Below are 19,118 nucleotides of genomic sequence, written 5' to 3'. Positions count from 1 at the left end.
CACTATAAACAAACCTAATGAGAATCTGTTTGTGACTGTCCCGTTGACAATGTACCAAACACAGCAGGGTAATAACTAATCTCACCTGCTTTTTATACCCATTTCATGCTTTCTTGATGTTGAGAGAACGACAGTGAGGGTGGCGAACATTGCTGATGGTGCTGTCAGGCCTATTGTAACTGATTAAAATACCCAAATGCTATTAGAGACGACAAGGCAGTATTCTTCACGCTGATGGATGACATGTTAACTGCCTGACGCGTGCAGCTGTCGTAAACGTATCATAAAGAATAGATGGGTGATGGACGTGGGATCGTTTTCACCAGATTCCACAGACAGGAAGGCTTTTTTCATAGTTCTTTTATGCAAAAATGTCCTTACTAGTGTTTTGTCAAAAGGCTGTTGTTAATCTTTTAGTCTTCTGAATGTACATGGATACCTTGCCACAATTTTTGTGCCTCACATGATGGATCTTTTGGGCCTTAAGGCAGATGTCATCAAAATCCATTTTATATGAATATGTTTGAACACTTGAACTCATTGGGACAACATGTAACAGAAGCATAGGGAAAAAAAATCCCCACTTTGTAGTAATTCTAAAAATATACTCTCATTTTTTAAAAAGCTATTCTACCTTTCAGAGTATTTGACATTGTTAATAAAGGTTTGACGACATTTATATTGTGCCCACATTTACTGCCTTTAACTGTTCTGTTCATATTGTGTTCATAGGCGGTAATGGCCAGTGACTTTGCCCTGCCACGGTTTCGATACCTGCAGAAGCTGCTCTTGGTTCATGGCCATTGGTGTTACTCTCGTCTCGCCAACATGATCCTCTACTTTTTCTACAAAAACGCTGTAAGACCCTGAAGTTTCCTCATTTCATGATTACAATTTTCTTTAATATATAGGTTGATCTACTGCAAAGGAACTTTGAAGAACTATATGGCAGGGATAATATAGAAGCTAATCATTATTGCAAAATTGGTGATGAGTCTTGTATCATCCTGAGGTTTTTTTTTTTGCGATAATGATCGGCTCGCTGTATATTATCCTGTTTATTACATGGCTAATTACCAAATGAATACATAAATATGAATGAAATGCTGATTTTATGTTGGAAATAGTTTTATTGTGAGATGGAAAATTAGTGATACAAGTGATATGGAAGGAAGAAATTAGTTTACAGGGTGTTCATGGATACTGTAAAATTCCCCCTATAGCATTCAGCCCTAATCACACTTCATGAAGTTCAACTGAACATCTTGATGCCTTAAAATATCGCTGTGTAATCATTTTACATTTAATGATTAAACAGCGATATTTTGTGTATTTGGTTTAATGAATTGGCCTTCATTTTTAAAACGTAAATAATTCAATTAGCACTAAAATGTTTTTATGCATTGAAATTAGTATCTGTAAACATCCATAACCTGTACTTCAGCCATTATACTAAATAAATTGACTTTAGGATTGACCAATTAGAATAGAGTATTCCAGAGAGTCATGTGATAATGCATCCAGTTTAACAGGTTGAAGTTTCGTGACTAGTTTATAGCTAGAAGCTCTTAAACGTTGTTGTCTGTTCTTCGTATACTCTTTGATTAATGAAGATCTATTCTTAGGGAGGTCCTAGAAACGTCTCGGACGTAATGAAGATGCATGACTTGTAATGAGGCAACAGCTGCAGACCTCACTGTAGACCTTTTTTTTTGTGTCTTTTTTCTTATCCTTTTTCCCCTCTATTGTCTTTCTCCCTCTAGATGTTTGTTGCCCTCATCTTCTGGTATCAGTTCTACTGTGGGTTCTCTGGGTCAGCCATGGTTGATCAGTGGTATCTGATCTTCTTCAACCTGATGTTCTCCGCCTTCCCTCAGCTCATCACGGGCATCCTGGACAAAGATGTGTCAGCAGAAACCCTGCAGGAGTTGCCGCAGCTCTACATGAATGGACAGAACTCAGAGGTACCGCCAGGGCATAATTACACCGTCTGTGAATAGCGTAAATCGAATTATAATTGAGATGGAAAAGACTATTGAAAGTGTAATGTAAATGGTAAATAAAACCCATGAACAGCGTTTTGCCACATGTATTCACACATGAGTTGCCCCAAGTTTGCAGCATCAGCAGATCCTCTATAAGCAGATGAAGTATATTGTCCCATGCAACGGTTGCCACAGATATTGCTTTGATTGTTTTTTGCTGACCCGTTTCAAAATGGGTCTTTTATTCCGTGCTGGGTTTCATGAGGGGGAAAACAGCACTAGCAAGAGCAAACATTTTATAAAAACCACTAATCTTCCTGAGAGTGCTGAAATTGTGCAACCTGGGATAATTAAACTGCTGTGGTTGCCTCTGCTTTGCTAACAATATGCCTCTGCAGAGGTCTTCCTTTTATTTTGATTTATTCACAAACCATTTCTTCACATTCTATGACTCCATTAGTGGAACCATCTAATGACATTATAATAAAACTGGGCTCGTCTGGAATCGTGGAATAGTTTTTGCCTGCCCCTGATTGTCTCAATTTCTTTTACAGGAATATAAACCCTACATGTTCTGGATGAACATGATTGATGCCTTTTACCAAAGTCTCATCTGTTTTTTCATCCCCTACTTTGTAAGTTTGATTTGATTTTTAGTGCATTTGCAGAAATGTCCATGCCAAATCCATGACTTGGCTGCTCAAGTATGCCTTGCTTGAGATGAAGGCCGTCTGATCTTAATGGAACATTCGGTAACACTAAAGCCATTATTTATAATGCATTATGAAAGTATTTTCAAAGCATTAATTATTCCTTGCAATGCACCTTTTAATGCATTGTATGTTCTCATAAATAATTGTAATCACAGTTATGATACATTGTAATCCATTGTTACACCTTTAGAAATGATAATGCTTTAAAACACATGGCAAGCAACTATTTTCAGATGTAATCTGCAAATATTCTAATGCATTTTAATTTTGGTTACAATTATTTATGAAAAGATATAATGCATTATAACATACATTATGAATACTGCTTTAATGCATTGTACATAAAGCTTTGAGTGTTACCATTCTAGTACAGTTTTTAAAGTTTTAAGTGCACTGCAAAAATGACTTCTAAATGACTTCTTAACTACTTGTATTCCAGTAAAAATATTGATTAAAAAAATCCTTAAAACAAGAAAAGCTTATTTGAAGCAACACATAAGATTTTAACTCTTTTCCCGGCAGTGTTTTATAAAAAAAGTCGCCTGCCACCACCATCTTTTTTTGTTCATTTTGACAATTTCGTTGCCCCCAGAATATTTAGTTTTATGAATATCTGAACATAAAAAATATTTTTAAAAAAACAGACCTGTTTAAAAAAACAAACTGCAACTTGATACAAAAATACAAATTAAGAATAGGATTTTTGCAGAGTGTGATGTTAAAATACTTCAAATCAAATCTATAAGTAAGCAACAGTGTCTGAGTGTCATATTTTTGCAGGCTTACGTTAACTCTGATGTGGATTTGTTTACGTGGGGAACTCCCATCACCACCTTGGCACTCTTCACCATTTTGCTGCACTTGGGAATCGAAACCAAAACCTGGGTGAGTAAGTCTTGTTTTATCAAATGCAAAATGTAACAGGATGTTTCGATGTAGTGGCTAAAACTCAGAGCCAAACTCACTCAGTCTTCATGGTTCTTCTGTACACCGTTTTGGCAGTGTAAAGGCAGTTGTGTGCTTTGAGGATTTCTGGTTAAGCCTGTTTATTCTGTTTCTAATACTAAATGTAATTTGCAAAAATGCTGATGGGAGAAAAGAAGTCTGTTGTCAATCAGATCAATTTCAGTCCATTAATCCATTTCAATGAATCGACTGAGCTGTTTGTATACGCAATCAGTTAGAAATGGATGTCCCTGCGTGGCATTTTGCATGCATTTAGGTAAAGAAACATTATTCTTTCATTAACTTACTCGGTAAAGCAAATACTTTAAAATCGTTTTTCACTATGTTTGCTGGCCTTGTCGAATGTGTTTTTTTATTTTATGACATACAGTATTAATTATATTTGTTCTGGTCTTTGAAAGATCTTAAACTCTAATGACAGCAGCAACCCTGAAACTTACTTTGTTCTGCTACATCACTATTGCTTAAACTTCCTCTAAAACAATCCATTAGGGTGCCGCAATATGCATGAATATATATATGTACGTCTTGTGTACGATCCACCTGACCTTTGAAAATGATAAAGTGCTTTAGCTTCACTGAAATCAGAAACCCATCCCACACATGTATATGAGGGGGAAGAGAAAGCAAGCATTTCCTTAATTTCTCCAAGTATGAAATATGGCCTAACACTGTAGCGAGGAAGACCAGGATGATGCTGACACGGCCAGAGACATTTTATGCAGGGAGCCTCCATGATTGGTTTGAACCGGGAGATAGCGCGCCATCAGGGGCCATACATCAGCCTGACAGCCCATGCAGGACGCCTGAGTCCAGGCCAATGTGCTCGTCTCTCTCGCTTATCACGGTGGCGTATACATGGCCCACACGCACAGGGTGGCCAAAGCTAATAGTTGATTTTACCGATGCATGTCCTCTGGTGTACTGCGAACTACATTTATGTATGTGCAGCCCGTACCTGCTTCTCCACTATTTTTCCCCTCTATTCATGAGTCGCTGTTTTAGATTTATGAGGGTGAATTGGATTAGAGCTTTTTCCATTACACCGGCACTGTAAATTTTCAGCTGACAAGTTTCGGTGCGTGAAAAATATCCTCTGCAGCCTCACTGTCTTTCCGGACGTGATGATGGCTTCTGGTGTGAAAGAGGCCGTTCTTCACAGTAAATGGCTCAAGTAGAGAGTAAACGTTTCCGATAGTTGGGCTGGCAGGTTCATCGTTCCACATGCTGCCTGGGAAAATGAACACATGTACTATAGAGAGCGAGTGAGACTCCTTTTAGGTCATTTAAGGTGAGGTCAGTGTGGAGGCCAAGTACAAATCAGGAGGTTGTTGCACGTACATTTTTGTGCACAACCCTTTTCAGTTCCACAATTTTATGTATTTTAGGATTCAAACAACAAGCTTTACTCTTGCTACACCAAGTGCAAACTACATGCTCACCAGAGAATGGTTGAATTTTGACATTAGGTTTTCCATTTTCTGCTGTACATAGCGTAAGGACTGAATCACATCATAGAAATAACCAGAAACTCATTTGATCCAGTGTTCTTGGTTTTTTTAATTCTCACTAATAACAATGTGAATAATGCATGAAGCGTTTTCATTTTGTTCTCATTCTGAGTCATGGTACAATATCTAATTCGGGCAATTTAGCAACTCCTGGTTAACTCTGCCTTGATTGTCTTTAATTATTTCACAGACATGGATGAACTGGGTATCGATTGGCTTCAGTATAGCTCTCTTCTTTACTGTGGCGCTGTGCTACAACGCCTCCTGCCCAACCTGTTTCTCTCCCTCCAACACGTACTGGACCATGCAGAAGCTGCTGGTAGATCCTACATTCTACCTGATGTGTGTTGTCACACCTGTTACCGCTCTTCTTCCCAGGTATTTCTAAACGTGATCATGCCCTGTTGTAACTATTTGGCCTAATTCAAATTATTTGACCTAACCATTTATTTAAGTTTAATTCCATGTTCTTGTTAAGATGAGGGAAGTTTATGCCAGTGACAGATACAATATTACGCATTTCTATTACATTTAATAGTTTAAAAATCATATGGTAACATTTGTTAGCCTAGGATCCAATTTTCACAATTAACTAATTAAGTAGTTATTAGCATGCATACTACTAGGATATTGGCTGTTTATTAGTACTTAAAATGCACATATTAATGCCTTATTCTGCATGTCCGTATTCTACATCCTTAATCCTTCCCAATGCTTTAACTCAAAAACTACCTGACTAACTATTAACAAGCAGGAATTAGGAGTTTGAGGAAAAAGTCGTAGTTAATAGCTAGTTGGACCCTAATCTAAATGTGACCAAAAATGACAATATGAGAGGAAACTCATACTGTCAATATGAAATGCATACAAATACTCTTTAGATCACGTTGTTAAAATACATCAGTTAGGATTAGGGGATAGAATATAAAGTTTGTACAGTATAAATATCATTATTTCTATGGAAAGTCCCCATAAGACCTGTAAAACATCTTTGTTTGTGTCTCAGTAAACAGAGAAAAAATGTAAAAAATGTTTTTGTGGTGACATTTTTTGGTCCCCATGAGTTAAACAGCTTATAAGTCACACTAAGTGATTTTTTTTTTCTTGAAAAAAGTGCTTTGTTACTGTATACTGTTACCACAATTTCTAATCACAGTTTTGCGGTTTTTTTCTTTGCTAACTCTTTACTGTGTTCATTTCTCAGATACTGTTATAGAGCTTGTCAGGGAACTTTATTCCCAAACCCTGTCCACGTGGGAAGACACCTGGACAAACTGCCAGTGGACATGCGCAGGCTCTTCCTGAGTCAGAGCCAGATGAAGCTGGGTTCGCTCGGGTCACTGTTTGCCCCCCGGGCCCCATTTTTCCCTCCCTGCAGGCCTTTCCAGAAAGATTTTGGGCCCAGGGTAAAGCAAGCTCACATGAGTGCCACCAAACAGAAGGAGAAAGCCATAGCCAGCCCCATCCCATCAAAGAGCATGGAGATGCCGGACACACCATTAAGCTCAAAGAACTCTGACAACCATATCACACTCAACTTCAGAATGCAGGAAAAAGTTCAGTCCTGCAGACAGGGCTCAGACGGCCCCCAATCTGAGAACTTACACTGCGTGAATAAACCTTCGAGTCCCAATACAGGCACTTTGCCTTACTCCAAAGACACTCCCGGCTCCAGGACTATTTTGGATAGCACGGGCTTGGAGGTCCCGCTGAGCCCAATAGACCTCTGTCAGATCGGGTTGCTCACCTCCACTCCGTTGCTTTCTCAAACCGAGACTATGCAGGTCATGTCGCCACCCAGAAGTTGTTTTTTGGGACAAAAGCTAGATGATGAGGAGCATTCAAACCAAAAATCCCTACTGAAACGGGCCGGGGATGTGGATCACACCCAGTCATCTAGCTGCCTACAAGAACATTCACTCAAAACAACATTTCTATGATGCTTTCTACCCGTTACGCTGATTCAAATTTGCACGTTAGCTTTAAGAAATGTTATTATATATTCATGATTATTTTATGAAGATATAGGTTGGTACTACATAAATATATATATATTAGATGTATAAAGTTTTTTTGTTTTTTTTTTGTTTTTTTTTTGAGAGAAAGAGAGAGAGAGAGAGTGGCCAGCATATGCAAACTGGATGGTCTTAGTTTTTCCAATTATTTTTCTTTGTAAACCATCTCAAAAGCGAAGGGTTTGTTTCTCGAGGCAGAAGCAGTCCAGACACATTCCTTTGTCTGTTTATTTGAACCTGGATGTTCTGGCGCACTTTAAAGAACCTTCCTCTTCTACCATCAGACACTGCTGATAGCACTACGCTCGTATTTCCCCATCCCAGTCCTAGAAATTCACGGTACCTTTCACTGTCAGTAGCTACAGAAATTCCGCTAATACTTTGCCAAAAGTGCACATGAGACGTCATTTACTAATACCTCAACTAATGCTTACTTTTAAATAAAGGTATGATCTAATTAAAAAACTAGAAATGTGCTTAGCTGTGGCTGGACTGGAGTCATTTGCAATAATAACAGCCTTAACAACCGTGTTGTAGTATGTTAGTTAATGTTTTAACACTTTCTGAAATCAGGTGATTTCTATTACAAAGAACTCAGCTTTTTTTTTACTCTGACTCTTAATAAATTAATCATGCATGATTTTAAAGTCATCATGATGCCTTCAAAACATTTGCTTCACATTTATATCTGGTACACTTTTCATTTACTTGAATAATCCCATTTAAAAATGTAATTAAAACATATTTATTAAAGTCAGATTAGTTTTTTTGCCAATTTAAATACTTATACAGCCAATCCAATGCATTAACTATCAAACTTGTTCAAAAATGTAGTGAAGCTGGGCATTATTCACACGACTCCCTCTGATTCCAGTCGTAGCTCATGCTAGCGCTTAATTAGTTCTTGATTGGTTCATTCACCAATAGTTCATGTTGAATAAACTATTAGTTCAAGTATTATTACATGATTTATGTACCCTTTTTGCAAAGTGTTAGTGAAATTCCTTAAACTTGCTCAGCACTGTCAAGTCACACAGGGGATTTGACGAATGCAGATTCACACTACACTTGTTGAGATTTTGTTTTTGCTGTTAGACGGACAATGCATAACACATTTTATTCTATTGCATTCCATTATTGGAGCTCTTAGACATCTACGCAACGTTAAAATGTTTGCTCGCACACAAGCATCATCACAGACTTAAAGGACTCAAACATTGCTTTGTATAGGAACTGTCTTCTAGTCTAGCACAGTTGAACATGCATATAAATTGCTTGTGGAAGGTTCCGGCTCAAGTATTTGTTTTTGTCTTTTTGTTAATTTTTATTTTTTTTGCTGCTGCTTTTTGTTTTTGTACACATTCCTGCAGAATAGGATATCAGTTTTGCCTTTTTTATATATAGTTATATTCATTCAGTCATAGTGCAGAGTGCTTTAGGAAATAGAGGCCGATGCATAAAGCTACTTAGTGTTTATTGACAGCAAAGGATCTTGGCAGACGGCCTTAGAAGATATGATTCAGTGCATGTGCGAACAGAAGGACGTGCTGATAATGCCACTTTACTGTTTGCTTTTGTCATTTTCGGCCTTATCGGTTCATATATGCATCTTCTGCTATGATTGTATTTTTCTGCTGTTTACTCTTTACAAGATCCTTGACCAAAGATGCAAGAAGCACATGACTGCTGGAGTTTTTGTACTGTAACCGGAAGCTCTTGCTGATCGATTTATCATTTAGCCATTTAATCGGCTCAGGGTTGCTGCTCCTCTATTAAATTTCAGCCAAAATTGCAAATTCTGTCATCAATTATTCATCCTCATTTTGTTCCAAACTTGATTTACTGTTTTCTTTTGTTTGTTTTTTTTTTACTTTTTGTCCATCCAATAAAAGTCAATGGTGTCCAAAACAACATTGGACCACACACTGCATGGATTCCACAGAAGAAAGTAAGTCATAATGGGTTTGGAACCATATAAGAGTGAGTGAATGATGACAGGATTGTCTTTTATGGTGGAATTAATCCTATATGTGTCTTTGTGCCCTAACGGCCCCAGATACTGTATCCAAACTGGTCCTATTGTTTCATTACAGGAAGCTCCATGTATTGTATGCATTCGTGACACGCTCCCCCTCAGGAACCGCAAGCACATGTTCATGAAAACATTCCGTTTTGATCAGTCTATTCCAAAGGGAACTAATGATATAGGCTGTGACTCGTTATTTTAAAGCTGCAATATGTGTAATGGACGGATCAGGCGAGCACATGACTGGTTATACTTTTGTTCCGCAATAGAATATTCCACGATTCTGCAAAATGTCAGGGGTGTGGCGTATCATAGAGTCCCCTAGAGAGATGCTAAAATAGTTTTTATGAGATGATTTGTCATGCTGTGCTCGTATAACCTCAAGGCCTCACCAATCTGTTCGTTCGAGATCTCATTTGGGCAGTCACTATCATAACTGCTGATTTATGAACAGCCTACCAGGAGGATTATGAGATCTATTGTGCTCATTACACAATGAATGGTGCGAGCAGAATGTGCTCGGACCAAAAAACAAGGGTGTTCTATTTTGCGAGCTCCTCCAATTGTGCTTTCTTCTGATTCTTGAACGCAAAAACCTAGGGTTGTATATAAAGTGGGCGATGCAGTATTAAGCTGGCTGTGATCGGGAGAAAATGACTGACTGTGTCTGCATACGATAGTAAAACCCTAAAAAGCTAATATGAAGCACTCAAGTACTTTGTCCCCTCAGTTTTTTTTCTGCACTGCTCAGTTTCAGCATTTCTTGCTTTGAGCAATATTTTTTTTGTCTCGTCAAAATTGTAATGTTTATAGCATCCTGGACTTTATTTTCATAGTCTGATAATAGCAACTTTTTTGTATGTGCTGAAGTGCTTTAGTATATGTGAGAAAAACGGTTTTATACGATGTGGAATATATGTTATGTGCCTTAACACTGGAGAACACACATGTAGACGGCAATACATAGTGAATTTTATATATGTGCAGTATATGTAAAGTTATTTGGAGTTCTTTTAAATAATGCAGTTTAATAAAAGAAAAACACTTGGTTTTTAAGGAATTTCAGAGATTATGCTGTTGCTGGGTGGGGTGGGGGGTTCGTTTTTGTTTTTTTGTCCACACTCTGTTTTGGTGTTTTTTTTTAGATTTGGAATGTGCCAGTACTTGGATCCCAGGTTTCAGGTCTGTCAAGTTCTTGGCCAAGCATCACATGCTGTAATATAATCCATTCACAGTTGCATTCCAGAGGCTTCCCTAACTTCAGGGCAAAACACCAGGAGTAATGCCATCCTTCAGAGTTTGTCATAGCACACATGTAACCAACGGGTGGACTTTTTAATACTCAGCAAGACTTTTGTCACTGTCGTCACTGCCATGACTGTTTCTGGCTCATTGTACTGTATTTGGTTTTTGTTAAAGTCACACAAAGGTTCAGCATGTTCTCAGTTTAGACTCATTACATTGACAGCCCTTTATAAAAACACCTGTTTCAAGTGTTTCTGTTACATGTTGGGGGGGGGGGGTTTGTTAAATTGTTCACTCGTTCCGTGTTTGTCTCTTTGACAAGAACAACTCTTTGTCATAAAACTTAAATAAATGGTAAGCCAATGTTTCTTGTGCTCTCATTCGGTTTTATTCTCTTCCTTGAACACTTCAAAAGCGTCATCAAAGAGGTCTGTATGACTTGTGCTATATTCAAAGTCTTATTGAGCCTTTGTTTGAGGAACAGTCTAAACTTAAAGTCATTATTCCCAGAAAAGTATTGGTCTTGTGTATGTGCATTCATTCGTTCAAATGGCGTGTCAAGGCAGATTTGTCCATGTCAGTTGATCTTTTTTTGGTGCTCGATTCTGCAAAATAAGTCATGAGTTTATAACGATATGAGGGTAAATGATGATGGGGTTTTTATTATTTTTGGTTGAGCGATTCCTCTAAGCCATGACTATCCCTGTAATGCACCTCAGAGACTTCCCTTTTCTCAACTCTACAGGATGGCACAAGTATTCCAGCACATTGTAATTGCTCCCTCTCAATAGGATCTTTTGAATGGCTATTGCACATGACAGCTGAGTGGATGCACTCACCTCAGGGCACAGCTGGAGACATTTCTCTCTGGAATAATATACACAATAGCAGTGGGTGGAGGCATCTGTCAGCTCAATAAGTGCTTGGTCACCCAAAGGCATGATGGTGTTTTGTATTTTTTTTAATGTCTTTTACTGGTGTTACATAATAGCTGGGTTGATACCTGATGTTCATCCAGCTTATCAAGGCTTTTGTTTGGGTTTGTGTGTTTTTTCCCCCAGCACAATTAATTAATATCAGCCACCACTGTTGTCTAAGAAATTCTTAAAGAAATTTTAAAAAGTGAATTTTGGTTTAAACTTTTACATTTATTTTTTTATTAATCTTAGACAAAGTTAATCAAAGTTGTTTGTATTTATAGATAAGTGCTTTTAATACATTTCATTTTTTCCAAAACACAGATAGTCAATTAATTGACAAATCTTGAATTAATTTAGCCTTGTGTATGCATTTCATTTAAATAGAATGAACATTGGATGTGTTTGGATTTGCTCACTACACTGAAATAAATAAATAAAAATTTGCTGCCTTAAGTACAATCAACTTGGATGAATTGCATTAAACTGACTTAAATTAGTTGAATTCTTGTATAACTTAGTTGAAAATTGCTTAACTTATTTTGACGATTTAAATCAATGTAAAAACATGTTGTCAGCGTATTGCTCATATAATATTTTACAGTGTACACATAATTGAATAGATGTAGCCTAACTCAAAATTTTGTACGAAAAAATTAAACCAATAAACGCAGATGTAGCATCTGGACCAATCAGACACAAATTATTCATTATATTTAATGAATAATCCAGCAAACTCACTCACCCAACAAAGGTCTATGAAACGTCCCCAAAACTAACATCCCAAATGAAGCTAACATGAGCAGAACCCGGTGTCCTGTTACAGGACATATTAAGACTGATAAGACTTTTTACGACCTCAAAAGGAATTTGCAGAGAGTTGTGACTCTCACTTAATTCTTGCTGAGAAGGCGAAATGAACCCTTTTAATCCTATATATTCTATATATATATAACCACTTGAGAAATGTATAAACTAGTGGTGGGCCGTTGTCGGCGTTAACCTGCTGCGTTAGTGACACTCTTATCGGCCGATTAAAAAAAAAAATATTGCCGTTAATCTACTCTCAAAGTTGGGTTGGGATCATAAAATAGCTTTTTCGAATATCGTTATATTTTCGCGCAATTCCATGTGTAGTAAACCACCTCTAGTATAAACATGTATCTAATTTTCCCATCTCATAATTTTACTTTTATGTGGTTTGGCCTATGTATCCGTTCTCTCTTTTAAATTCTTGGATTAATGTTTCAGACTTGCATACATTAGGGTTAATCAAAATCATATGTGTAGCATGTTTAGTCTCTATAAACTCCAACCTTTTGTCCACCATTTGTTAATTTACATCACATTTTGCTAACTTTGTGAAGCATTAGTATTATAAGAATCTTGAAGATTATTTTGTTAAACACCCAATCAAATTACATGTTCAAAGGCCTGCTTGAACAAAAGGTCGTAAAGAAATTCCCTACAAGGGAACAACTTCTTATTGGCTCACAAGCCTCCAGAGGGTGTGACTACTTCACGCTTTAATCACTGACCACAAGAATGCGTCTCTTAGTCTATTAGTTCCTTTCTGAAATCCTGAAGTAAAGATGATGCTGAACTAAAAGTTTTCTAAGGACCCCCAAGCTTGTACCAGGCTGCGGCCTTGTCTTTACATTCACCAAAAGATCCTCTGACTCACATTGGTTCTCTCTCATCAAGACGACATCAGCAAAGATCAATTGGAGCCTCAACAAATTGCATCAGGACAGTTTCATTCAAATGGACAAGACATGCAAGTATCAAACTTAGTCTCATTATTTGATACATTAAGTATCCATCCTTACCCCTTTTAAAGAAGGGCGTGTTAGAACTTAACTGATGGTTTGCTCAAGGCTGTTGATCTGCTGAATTTCAAACAATGCTATAACTTCTTGCTTTCCTGTATTCTGTTTCAGCTTTCTTCCCCTTGGTAAACTGTATGCATTTATGTATGTGTATGTTAGAGTAGTTTAAAGGTTGTATCAGTGATTTCTGGCCCAAAAATAAATGTCTAATCTTTCCTAACGATCCGCTAGCTGCTCGCCCCATAAGCATGCCGTCCAAAAAACGCGTCTCTGAAGGCAGCCTAGGCTCTGAGATCTGCACACAAAAACAAATGGGTACAACCACCACTCAAAACCAAAATAAACAGTGTTCCAACCAATCACTGACAGGGGCGGGTGTTGCTCCGATTTCGCGTCCAGCCGTGCACAAGCGCAAAACCTCACAACACCCGCCCCTGTCAGTGATTGGTTGGAACACTTTATTTTGGTTTTGAGTGGTGGTTGTACACATTTGTTTTTGTGTGCAGATCTCAGAGCCTAGGCTGCCTACAGAGACGCGGTTTTTGGACGGCATGCTTATGGGGCGGGCAGCTAGCGGATCGTTAGGAAAGATTAGACATTTATTTTTGGGCCTGAAATCACTGATACAACCTTTAAGTGTTTAATAAAATCTTGTTCATGTCACACGTAAAGTTGTCCGTGTTTCAAGCTCATATATACTGGAGCCCCTAATCATGCAGATTTTTACTACTTGCTCTTAGTAGTACTGTAAATTAAGAAAGACATTTCCCATACCCCGAAAATGTACATTTCTTGGAATTAATAAACAGTTAACACTGAGTGTTCACGGGACAAACAGGTTCATTGATTGTAATATTCATTTTACAACATTAAGTTAATTCTATCAACTGATCCAATTATAACAAGTTATGATTGATTATTAATATTTCTTTAGAGCTAATTTGCTACACAGAGAATCAATCACCTGCCTCCTATTACCTTAACAACATTTTTAAAATTAGTTTCCCCAGTGTAAGGTTACAAAACGCCTGGGCATTAGTCCCTGCTGTCCAAAAACAACTTAATCTTATTCTCTGATGTGTTGCGTTTCTCTCATGACTCAAGATGTATTTACTGGAGAGGAAAAAACTCTACTGTACAATTTTATCCCAAGCAGGAGTTGGCAAGGCCTTTAGAGGTGAAGATGGAAGATGGATGATATCTGGCCCAGATTTGCTCTTTCTGGTCGTTGGGTGGTGCGTTTAGCATCTGTGATCCCTCTTCAGGAGGCAGGAAAGAGGTTATTAATGAATTTCCTTTAAAGCACAAGGGAGGGGGAGGTTGTGCTGATGCTCCCGTACAGAGCTTCCCTCCGGCTCCCGCCACTGGCAAATTACTGGACGCCTTCTTTGCACTTTTCAAAATCAACTTCCGTCATCCAGACAAGGAGATAATGATCTTCCTTTACTTGCTAACGTTGTCTCTTTTCGGAGGTTAGCACAGCACACTGGAGATCTTACCTCTGTCTTTTTCTTTTCTCTTTTTAACTTCGTTCTCTTTTGTGAACTCAGGTCTTCTGTGACTTTCTATTTTTGGTGAGGAAGTTTGTTTTGCCGTTGCATCACTATTATATGTCCCTCGGAGACCAGTTGTGAAATCTGGAATGGAGAGGTTCACGTAGTTTGTCATAAACAGCCACTAAACTCTTAAGGGATAATGTATAGTCAGCTGAGGGTTATTGCTAAATAAACCCCAATAGGCAAATTAGAACCCAAATGTGAAGCACAGGTGTCTTTTATCGTCCTGAAGGGGTTTATTTTGCAGTGATGACTGGCTGACTGTGCATTAACGCTTGTATTTCATTACTTGCCAAACAGAAATAAATAAATGGACAAGAAATATTGACATGATTTGAAATTATAAGAAGAGATTGTTTTTGATAGATGCATGTACCAAAATACAGTAAAAACAGTAATATTGTGAACTATTATTACAAAAAAATTTAAAATAACTTTTTATTTTAATATATTTTAAAATATAATTTATTCCTGTGAGGGCTAAGCTGAATTACTCCATTACTTCCGTGTCACATGATCCTTCAGAAATCATCCTAATAAGTTAATTTGGTCCTTTCTTATTATCAATGTTGAAAAAAAGTGATACATTTTATAGGATTAATATGATAATTTAATAATAGAAAGTTAAAAAACAGCATTTATTTGAAATAGATTTTTTTGTAACAATGTAAAAGTCTTCACTGTCTTTTTGATCAATTTAATGTGTTCTTGCAACATAAAAACATTCATTTCTATTAAAACAATAAACAGTTATGCAGTAATTATATAAAAATAATAAAACAGAATATCACGACTGACCATTCACAATGAAGTATCCCACATAAAAATATAAAGTCACATAATATGGATTATTAATGGTATCATTAATTTCTAAATTTTGTTTTATGAATACACATTTATTCGTATCATGTCAAATGTTTGTCTTTTTCTTCCAAAACTTTCACCTTCACAAACACAGCTGAAAAGCAGATAGATATCAGTTCTTCTGTTCTGGAGGTAACTAAGGGTTTGCTGTGAGATTTGAAATGTGAGATTTAAATGCAACACGATTATTCATCTCTTTTACAGGTGTGAATCTTCCATTTCTTATGCAGCTTGTAAAACAAGCTACTGCGGCATTTGTCTTCTTCACAGTTTCCCTTCAGGCTGCCTGTAGGGATCGTTCACTTGGGAACTCATCCTGAGTTCACGGTCAGAGTTTCACTTTAATAACTTGATTAAACGTCTCTAGAAAAGTTACTAACCGTTTCATGAAATTTCAGTTGATGTCATTTTTCACAACTTTTTAAATGTATTTTTAGTACTTGATAAGGCAAATCTATCATCTTTTTGCGTGAAACAACAGGCTAAAACCTTGCAAAATTCATAATTCAGGCACTGGTAAAATTGCTATACTACTTCTCAATGAAATATTTGCCATTTTATATTTTCATATTTGCTTGCGAACCTCTATGAATTTATTTATTTTGAAGAATATGGGTAACCAAACAGTTGACAGTAGCCATTGACTTCTATAGTAAAAAAAAAAAAATGTCCGTACTATGGAAGTCAATGGGGTCCATCAACTGTTTGGTTACCCATATTCTTCAAAAGATCTTCTTTTGTGTTCAGCAGAAGGAAAAAAAATGATACAGGTTCGGAACAACTTAAAGGTGAGTAATGATGACAGAATTTTCTTTTTTCAGAACTATCTCTGTAACAAATATCAACACCCTAGCATGATCGCATTGAGGTTGACTGTTTCTCTACAAATGGAAATCTCCAAAATCTGTCAAACAATGTTGCAGTGTAGACCAGACCTTATTCCATTTATTTGTTGGAATGAAACGGAAGATGTGATAGTCTTTTCTTCCCTAATGTGACGTAGCCTATATGCGAGTGAAACAGCTTCCCTGACAAGAAAACATGTAGGACAGTACTTGATTTTGTACAGATTCTTAGATGGTGGCATAGATTGCTATTGCTGTGATCTCTTGTGAGTGACAGGTTGTCCCTTCCTCATGCTGAAAAACACTTCATGAGAGAAGAGATGCTGGAAGAGGGAGGTTTAAAGATCATGAGAGTGCATGAATTTAAAAAATGACGTGCATGGATGAATCATTTATAATAAATACTACAATAATTCATTGAAAAAATAGCAACTGTCAATTTAGACTTCATGTTGACTTTAATGGCTATGTGAGAGTCCAATCCCCAAAGAATTGTCTTTGAACGTGACGGTGAGCATGTTTGTAAGCTTAAAATGTGACTGCAATTAAACAAATGAGACAGGACACCATCTGAATGACAACCTGCCTCAGGTATGTGGAAGGGAAGGTCTTAAGACACACGCTGACACTCTCCTAATTGCCTTTTTGTCCCTCAACACGCACAGACACACACCCTCTTGCACTGTAACTGTGGCACCTATCCAAAATTCACTTAATGATCAGAAGAGCTGTTAATATTTTCTGAGCCTTCATTAACCCCCCCAATGATGGGCAGGCACATGAATATTCATTATACCATGCAGGGACATTTGGCTCCTTTGTGTTTAATGTGCATCATGCATCTGGGAGGTCAGCGCATCAGGTTGTGTGATCGGTGTTGGACATTCTCATTAAATAATGCATGGAAAAGGTATTTTGAAAGGTTTGTGCTAGCCTTTACTGTTGTGGAGTGCCCTTGCAAACTAAAAATCAAGGCTTGCTAAAGACCTCCATAAATCAGCCAAGGTACATCAGCGCAGTACAGTCTTTCATTAATGCCAGTGAAATGAGCTTCTTGTATGAGTACCTAAGCGTACAACATGATCTGTGCAGAAAGATCAAAAAGATTGTAGCAAATCTTTGACCAAACGATATGGACATTGTCCACATTGCAACTTATTCTGGTCAAAACACCCACCTCGACAGGAAGAGACTGTTTGACCAACATGTAAAGCAACTAATTAATTTTTTTTATGTATGTATGTATGTGCGGCGAGCAGGACGAGGCCGAGGGACGTGAGGGAACGGCACGAGGCCGATGGCGTGAGTAATAATGAACATCACCTGTGAGACGCATCTCTTACGGAGGAGCGGAAGCATTAAAGGAGGAGCGGCGACCCTGAAGATCGAGAGAGGAACAGGCCTGATTTTATGATGTGTTTTATTTCTGTTTTGTGTAGCCAGCAGTCGTCCGCGAGGGGCTGTTGGCAGAACCTTTTGTTTTTGTATATGTTTTATTTTTTTATGAAAGATGTTAAATGTTCGCCGGTTCCCGTCTCCTTCTCTGAATCTTAAACATTGCTACAGTATGTTTTGTCTTTTAAGGGTTATCTTTAAAAGACTATAGAACCATGTTACGTTCCGGCTCAAGGAAGTAACAAAAGAAAGGGTTCAGAGTCCAAAAATATATTTAACAATATATTTATTTAAATCTAGGGGTAAGTAATAAAGAAAATAGTTGTTCAACAGTAAATAAACAAACACTTAAAAGGAAAACAATATGAAGGTCCAGCTCCTCAGCACAACTGCAGGCCCCCGGTAGACAGAGGGCAGACATCTTATATCCATCCACAAACTCAAGACAGGTGTGGATCCTTAACTGACAACCTATCTAAGAGAGAAAAGACAAACAGAAAAAACCCAAAACAAAACTAATCCGTAACACCTCCCCCCTTAAAAAGGGAGAGGTTCTCGTTAGAAACTCTACCTTATACAATTTCCAACCCCAAAGCATACATAAGTTTATGAGGAACAAAAACAACCCTACCGGAGTTAACACCAAGTCATTAACCATTACAACTTTCCCAACTCCCCGCATCTCTTGGTTTCGAAACCAGCAATCTCCCGGCGCCTGGAGAAAGCAAAATTAAGGAATAGAAAACCAAAGAAAGAAAAGAGAAGAGGAAAATGATTGTCAAAAGACTTATTCTCCACCACATGGGGCACGGGACAAGGCGTCAGCTAAGACATTATCTACGCCTTTCACATGACGAATCTCCAAAGCATAAGGCTGTAAGAAAAGAGACCACCTAATAAGACGCTGATTTGGATTCTGCAGAGAGTGAAGAAATGTAAGAGGGTTATGGTCGGTGTACACCACAGTGGGCATAGTCCCACAAGACACATAAACCTCAAAATGCTGCAGGGACCAGATCAACGCTAACGCCTCTTTCTCGATAGTCGAATAGTTGGTCTGATATGAATTGAATTTCCGTGAAAAATAGCTGACAGGGCGATCGATACCATTCTCATCAACCTGCAGCAGAACAGCTCCCGCTCCAACCTGACTAGCATCCACCTGAAGTTTGAATGGTTTATCAAGTCGAGGAGCTGTCAGAACAGGAGATGACGTGAGCAAGCGTTTAACATTCTCAAAGGCACTTTCAC

At 37.8% G+C, this 19,118-nt stretch overlaps 1 protein-coding gene across 1 annotated transcript in view; it reads left to right on the top strand.

Annotated features, from left to right (window-relative positions):
• The window catches only part of atp10a (ATPase phospholipid transporting 10A), a 56,513-nt gene extending 45,685 nt beyond the window's left edge, over positions 1-10,828 (top strand). Inside the window, exons 16-21 of the mRNA XM_077198422.1 lie at positions 733-858; positions 1,764-1,964; positions 2,540-2,620; positions 3,479-3,583; positions 5,366-5,553; positions 6,380-10,828. Coding sequence (XP_077054537.1) covers positions 733-858; positions 1,764-1,964; positions 2,540-2,620; positions 3,479-3,583; positions 5,366-5,553; positions 6,380-7,115 — 1,437 coding nt within the window. The 3' untranslated portion in view covers positions 7,116-10,828. The remainder of the gene's footprint in view (positions 1-732; positions 859-1,763; positions 1,965-2,539; positions 2,621-3,478; positions 3,584-5,365; positions 5,554-6,379) is intronic.
• Positions 10,829-19,118: the final 8,290 nt, after the last annotated feature.

Source organism: Siphateles boraxobius, unplaced genomic scaffold (assembly GCF_051911475.1).
Source record: "Siphateles boraxobius isolate OS27281-9 unplaced genomic scaffold, OSU_SipBor_1 41, whole genome shotgun sequence".
Lineage (NCBI taxonomy): Eukaryota > Metazoa > Chordata > Actinopteri > Cypriniformes > Leuciscidae > Siphateles > Siphateles boraxobius.
Note: the sequence above shows the minus strand (reverse complement) of the source record. Positions and strands in the feature narration are given on the sequence as shown.